This window comes from Urtica dioica, chromosome 10, assembly GCF_054948205.1.
Source record: "Urtica dioica subsp. dioica isolate 48M chromosome 10, U.dioica_male_clone48M_v1_H2, whole genome shotgun sequence".
In the NCBI taxonomy this organism is placed as follows: domain Eukaryota; kingdom Viridiplantae; phylum Streptophyta; class Magnoliopsida; order Rosales; family Urticaceae; genus Urtica; species Urtica dioica.
In genome coordinates this window covers 21,418,556-21,426,050 of record NC_142765.1, presented here as the reverse complement: position 1 = coordinate 21,426,050, position 7,495 = coordinate 21,418,556, and the positions used below count along the sequence as shown (strand labels likewise).

Genomic DNA, 7,495 nt, shown 5'->3' with positions numbered 1-7,495 from the left:
CTGAGGCATCTCACTCTCTTTTGAGAAAAAAGAGTGAATCCACGACATTAGAAGCCAATTATACCTGACCTCTACTAGAGAGTGAACGTATTCACAATGATCACATTCCTGGCAACCAGAGTTTGATTGAGAGATGACACCTGAAGATTTTATTGAGGTTTCCAACATGAGAACTGTTCATAGATAAGTTAAGAAAGCTGAAAAAAAAAAAAAAAAGAGTGAGAAAGATATGATTGAAATAGTTGAGTTTCTCAACTATTATTTTCATCAAATTATATATCAATGCAACATATAACTCCAGACCGTCCTTCCAATTATTCCTGAAAAAAGCAACTAAATGCTTTAAAAAAGAAAACATAGCGTACACTTGTTATCGACGACAGTCGTTAGGTCCAAATTCAAAGGCAAGAATACTTTATCAATAAAGAGACAAACACGAACTTTGACCAAGTGAAAGTGTGAAAGTGACGGGAGAGGAAGAAGAGACTGCACAAACCCACATTGAGCTTCTTACGTGACATTTTGCAAATGGGAAAAAATGGTGAAACTCCACAGCAAGGGGTATTTTTTTTTTTTTTTTTTTTGGTAGCGTAATCTAAAACTGTCCTCCAGATTCCGGTCACGGATAGCTATATACTAGGAAAGAGAATCAGGGAGCGTTTCGTTTTTTGTAGTTTCGTCAGCAAACTCGGATTTTCTGTCGTTCCCGATCGCCGGAAGCTATCATCGACGATGAGGACGAGTTATCTCTCTCTGCTAAGCACCGTTTGTACGGCACAAACCCTCTCCTTGAACTACAGGGCTCGACATTACGGGGCCGAGAAAAGGAATCAACGACCTCTATATTTCTATCTCCGCGAGTTTCCCTTGCGCTACCGGTCGTCGAGCTCTCGTTCGAGTCTGTGCACGACCTTTCCTTATCATCACAAGAATTCCGAGGCATTTGGTCCGAGCCCGATAACATTTTTTGTTGATTCATCTGGTCGACAGAAGAGGAACTCGCCAGAGATAAATTTGTGTCTAACCGATCTTTCCGAGAATCACATACCATAACTGTCCTTCCAAACAGCTTAAAGCTCGACGAAGCTGACGCCTTAGGCTCTTTCTCAGTGGTTGGTGCAGTTTCTTTGTCACAGGCTTCAGTTCTCTGTACAAAACCGATCATCATAACAAATTCATCAGTTTCATTGCAATAGTTACAGATTTTATGCACATATAAGTATTGTTTTTTTTACTGTACCATAGATAAATTTTCGACATTTGAACGAGGAGGAGTTTTCTTTTCTTCCTCGGACGAATTCAAGGTCATGTAGTCAAACCCCTTTTCCGGAGAAAGACTCATCGATAAGACATCGGTTGTACATGATGTCGCTGATGGAGACCTGTTATGACGGTACGAAATAACCGAGGTGGGAGATTTTCTTCCTTTGTCAGCATCTGAGGAATTCGGTGACGGAGACCTTTCTGGCTGCTTCGAAGCTGGTGTGACCATCAGAGACTCGGCTGATTTTCGTGGGTAAGGATGAACGGGCTTTCTCTTGGGCCTTGGAGGAGGAATATCAACTGGCTTCGCACAGCCATCATCACTCCCACGAACAACCTGAAATATAAAGCACGACAACATTAGTTTTCTCGAAACATGATTAGATAGGCAATCATCTGAAAACAAAGATGAGGTTATTCTGCTAATCAAAAAGTTTGATCATGTAGTAAAACAGGGATTGGAAACAAATTATTCGACCTTAGAGAAAAACTTTTGAGCATGACTTCGAATCTGAACAGCAGTTTTCGTACCTACATGTTCTGCACCGAGATATTGGAAGAAAAAAACGATTCATACACGAATAACAAACAGACAGAAAGGGTAAAAACATCTTTGTGATATATTTTTCACGGGATCTGACCTTCTATTTGACGCCAGCCACGGCCATACAGCTTCAAAGCCTCCAGGAACTTTTGATGCTCTTCCTCTGTCCACTTTTCCCTTTGTTTGGTGATAGTGTAAGGCTTCCTAACCTTTCAAATGATTAAAACAGACAATATGTCAAACCAATAACTTTCAGACCAAAAAAATATAAATTTAAATATTGGTCAGCGTAAGTAAAGCCGAATAAGGGGTTATGTTTGAACCTTAGGCGAGCAGTCGAAGGTCTCTTTCATACGGTTCTCCGACTCACATGTCGTGTCACCCTTCGAACCGCAGTCACTGGACACAGGAGAGGTTTTCGATCCCATTTCTTCACTCTGTTAAATAAAAATAAAACATAAATCTTGATTTTCACCAAAACATACTAGAGAGGGATAGACTTGAGCAACAGAAATATTGAAAGAAAAAAAAAGACTTCAGAATGCTTGCTGTCATCACTCGTACCCAAAGGAAAACCTAACACTAATTAAGAGGCAGATCTCAAATACACATACTTAAGGCTGATCTTAGCTGTCGAAGTAACAATATTTGGAAGCTAATTTATTCCTAGAAAAAAGACCCATTCAAATCAATTGATCCATGAAAGTGAATTTGTCACAAGAACAACTGTATGTTAATGATAATATAGTGCACCAACTAAGAAAAGAAACATGAATTAGACATAAATCCAGCACGGAAATGACTCTACAAATACTGTCAAGTTGTTCTAAACTCAGGCACTACATGTGTTGGGATATGATGAGAGCCAACAATATTACCACAGTACTTCCCAATCATTGAAACACGCTCAATCAAGTTACAATTTCTACAGGCACTTTGGACAGTTGGCTAATAATAAAAATAGATGCATGAATAAGGGCATAGTATGTTCTTTTAATCTGCTTACTCTGAAACAGTCATTTAAAACTAAAAGACAAAAATCATATATAGAAAAGGAAATCTCTTTTTTTTTTTCTTTTGCTCAAAGAGAATGAAATATATCTTATCACCAATTCAACCATGAAATATCTATAAATCTTGTGACTTTATAATATCTGTATCCGCTTTATTTAGAAAAATCATAACTACAGAAACCACATACCTCAACAGCCATGGTTTCCACAAAAACAAAATGTATCTGATAGTCGAGTCTGAAATCCTCCGATCAAAACCTGAAATTTCCAAATTACAATGAAATTAATAAACCAAACCAAACCAGGCACAAAAAAGAAAAGAGGCCAAAAAAATATCACATCATTTTCAATAGAAACAACCAAACTTGCTCTTTCTAATCCATATGGAAACTACAAAACTTGCTCTTTCTAGATCAGATCAAATCACCGAGACTCACCTCCAATTATGTAACACTTGCGAGAGAAGAAGAAGAAGAGAAGCAATTATGAAACGAGGAATGTCAAAGCGAAGAAAGAATGGAAGAAGTAATTTCGTTCAGAGGGCAGAGAAGGAAAATTGCGGAGATTCGAAGAGCTTTATACGAACGAGAAGAAGAAGAAATGAAAGTGAAGAGAAAAAAAATAAAATTCTTACAAGTAAAAAGAGAGGAAATTGGAGGGCGTGACACGTCGGATAATGAATTTGTATTTTACATTTTATTTAAATTATTTTTTGTTCGTAAAGCGAAAGTTGAAAATTCGAGATGCGGCTCTTCAAATTTGTGGCTGAGAACGCTCGCGGCCCTTGACACGCGGCATCCCTCGTGCCGTGTCTCTCTCCCACCAGATTTACCAAACTGCCATTGTCTAGATTTTTATTTTTTTATTTTTTATGTTCGGGATATTTTTGTGGAAGATATTAAAGTTGAGTGGATAATTGCTATGAATATTTGGATTTCGACAAAAGGAAATAGATAAGTGGACACTAATGCACAAGACTCTCAAGGGTGTCCAAATATTAGTATTTTTTTGGGGGTCCAAATAAAGGTATATTTATGTCCTTTATTTCCCTCTCGCGGCTGAAATACTACCCTTTTGAGTAAGATAGTTTATTTCGTTATCCAATCTTGGGGCAAATATTTAGTTAGATTCTATTCATCCATGTGGTTGTCTTTGCTTAACCTTTTTAGGAGATAATTTGTTTACACGCTTGATATCCCCAGACTTGGGAATCCCACGGCTTTATTTTTATTATTTTCAGTATTTAATTATTCAATTATTTATAATACATAATTAATTACCATACAACATTTAACCATAAATTACGAAGAATAACATTTTTATATAAAATAATAACGTCAATAAAAATGACAAAGAATAACATTTTAAATAAAACAATTTGAGGTATTTTTATTAGATAAGGATGTAACACTCACAAGTACAAACACCATAAACCAAAAAAAAAAAGGAGATGATCTCAAGAAAAAATTATTTAACATCAAAATTAAATTACTATTATGTGTAAGCTTTCGATAAATGAAATGTAGTAAAACAAACTAAAATTTGAGCAACTCCATGACTATTTTATCCTTAAAAGTTAATTGATGAATGCAAATACATGGGGACCAAAAAAAACTCTATTACGAACACTGAAAAAAGGCCACTCCATTTTCAGAACAAAACGACCGCGAGCATAACAATCGTATTGAATTTAATAGTTATTTTGATCCTCAAATTATGAGTATTTGTTTTAAACTAACTCAAAAGATGTGCTTTGCAATTCTGTATTTGAATATTTTTTGTGGGTATTAACACATAAGCAACGACTAATAAAGTGAGTATTTTAACTATATTATGTAAATAAGACATTGCAAATAAATGTCTCTGATGAATAGATGCAAAATATATATATATATATATATATATATATATATATATATATATATATTGTATGATCGGAAGGAAATTCAACTCCATATACCTGGAATGAAAATTCAATTTCCAAACCCAGTGGAATTTCGATTAATATTGGAAGGAATAATTCTTTCAAATCAAATCTGGAATTCCGTGCCTCATGAAAATGACGTCTTAAAGCTATTTTGTTTATAATTAATTTTAAATTGTTTATAACTAAATTTTATTAGTTTAATAGAAATACAAAGAAAAAATTGTTTATAGCTAAATTTTATTAGTTTAATAGAAATACAAAGAAAAATCCATATTTTATAATGTTTTGACCCGATCAATAACAATGATTAATTATGTTTGATTTTATTATTAAACATTTATTGTTTCTTTAAAATAAGGAATAAACAGAAGATTTAACCCATTTTTAGTATTCTTTGTCGTTTGGCCAGAAAATAAGTTTTTATCACAGTCGTTTTCCAATTTTATTCCTCTTATGTGATTATTTAATTTTGGATCCCTTCGCCTTCGTGGCATTACCCTTTTCGCTAATAATGTGGCTTTGTGGTTCTCTAGAGGCCAACGACCTCTCAAGGAGTTTGAAAGTTGGCGACGAATACGAGGTGATTGACGAAATCATGGATTCTTGATCTCCCTCCTAAGATGAATCTCTACTTGGGAGATTTGCAAATGGTGGATTATGACTCTAACTATAAGATCAATTGGACACGTATGTGGTGACTAATATGTTCCTTCTACAATACTAGATTATCAACCATACATTTTCGGGTTACGATCTTGCTCGTGAGATCTGGAAGCTGAATGGCAAACTCCTCTGAGAGTACTCACATGCGGTTGATCCCAACAGCTTCATCGTGACGACCATTATGCCTCTTAAGGTATGTGATACTGATGAGTTCGCAACTTTGATGTGGCACATTTGGAACAATAGAAAAAAAGTAGTTTCGAGTGAAAAGTCAAAAACTCATGTGGATATAGCGGACTAGGCTATTGGGTTCCTAAAACAAGGCAACACAATCAGGGGAAATGGACTCAACTAGTAGCAATTTTAAAAATTCGGACAAAAATAGTAACAACTATATTTTTAGACACTTTTACTAGTAACCGTGGACTTATATATCTACAATTATCGTTAATTGTAGACTTGTAAGTCTACAGTTTATGACAACTATATACTTTCATGTTAATTACTAGTAAAAGTGTCCAAAAACATAGTACTATTATTTCGGTCCAAATTATCAAAATTACTACAAATTGAGACCATTTTTCGCACAATCAATCGCCAAGGGTAATGTTCAAAAGAAGCCCAAGTCGCGTTGACCCCTTTTCCATTTGGCACTATGGCGATGAGTTTCAATACTACTCTAAACTTGTCGAATAGTTCTTTTGGGGTGAGTGATGTGGCCGAAAACCATGAAGGCAAAACTTTAATGAGAAGGATTGAGTTAATTTTATGGGGTTCCTCACATCAACTTGCAGCGGTAACAACTCTTATGAGGAGAGTCTTGTTGGCAACGAATTTATGAATCCAGATTGTCGAGATGTTGTTAATTTTTTCAACTAAAGTTCGACTTCGAATACTCTTGATTCTATTATTCTAAAAAAAATTAATTTCTAAGTTAATATTTTAATACTTAGACTTTGTTTTCATTCCGAGATCTTGTAATGTCCTAGCACATAGCTTTGTAAAGTTTACTATTTTAACGCCTTCAAGTTGGTTGGATTATTGTGCCATGTGTTGAAGGACCCGTTGTTGGAGAACTTTGTGGTGTTTGATTAACAGGTTTCAGCCTATATTTTAAAAATTATTATTATATATTATTTTATTATAAATTTAAGTATAATTTTAATTTAGCTATATTTGTTTTTATATATTTGTGGGCTAAACTTTGTCGATTAACTTCCACACTGTTAGCCACCCATTTATATTATAAAATTAAAAAGATATGCAAAATCGCGAACCTAATAACCCACTTAGTTTTATATGATACAACGATGAATGTGATCTTGTTTATTTGCTTACTTAGAGCATCTTCAATGTAAGCAACCGAAGTTACTTTGTTGTTTTTATGTAATTGTCACATCATTTTTTTATGTTTATGTGTATAGTAATGACTATGATATTATAGTTATTTTTGGTACCGATGTTTTTCATTTTTCTCATAAAAAAATGAATAAAATATTAAATCAACCACTATTTTTGTTTGAATAAGACCCAATTCAATTATAAAATATTATTTTTTAGTATATGTGAAGCAACTTTAGTTACTTGCATTGAAGATGCTCTTGTATCTAGGATTATGTAAGCATTGTCAGCACAATATTATTATGACCTCGTATATAAAGTCATATGAAAATCATCAAGTATTTAACGGCTACATGTTTGGTTCCTCTGATAAATGAAAAAATATAACTCATATTAAAACAGGTTTTTTTTTTTTTTTTGTTCTTCTCTTTTAAAAAATTATATTTGAATCACGTTAATCAAACAGAAGGGTGAGATGCCTTAACTCACGCGTATAAATTTTTACTCAGCCTAATGGTTTATTTATTAAATATTTCCCGTTATTTAAAACCATGTATATAAATTTTAGTGGTCCTTATTGTGTTTAAGGCTACGGAAAAGTTTGATATCCAAATTAAAAATGAAATTGATCTTGTATAAATAAAGAAATAAAAATTGAGAGAAAGAAATATCTAGACCACTAGAAAACAAGGTGAGACAAAGAAGGGTGGCCAAGTATCTGGAATGTGATCTACAAAAGTTGTG

At 33.9% G+C, this 7,495-nt stretch overlaps 1 protein-coding gene across 1 annotated transcript; it reads right to left on the bottom strand.

The window, feature by feature from the left end:
* Positions 1-230: 230 nt before the first annotated feature.
* On the bottom strand, positions 231-3,446 carry LOC149383978 (protein REVEILLE 7-like). The gene is made up of 7 exons (XM_089628923.1): positions 3,258-3,446; positions 3,009-3,078; positions 2,131-2,244; positions 1,905-2,016; positions 1,742-1,803; positions 1,241-1,600; positions 231-1,147 (listed from the first exon to the last, which is right to left on the bottom strand). Exons 2-7 carry the CDS (start codon positions 3,018-3,020, stop codon positions 680-682), a joined length of 1,128 nt encoding a protein of 375 aa, XP_089485049.1. The 5' UTR covers positions 3,021-3,078; positions 3,258-3,446; the 3' UTR covers positions 231-679.
* Positions 3,447-7,495: the final 4,049 nt, after the last annotated feature.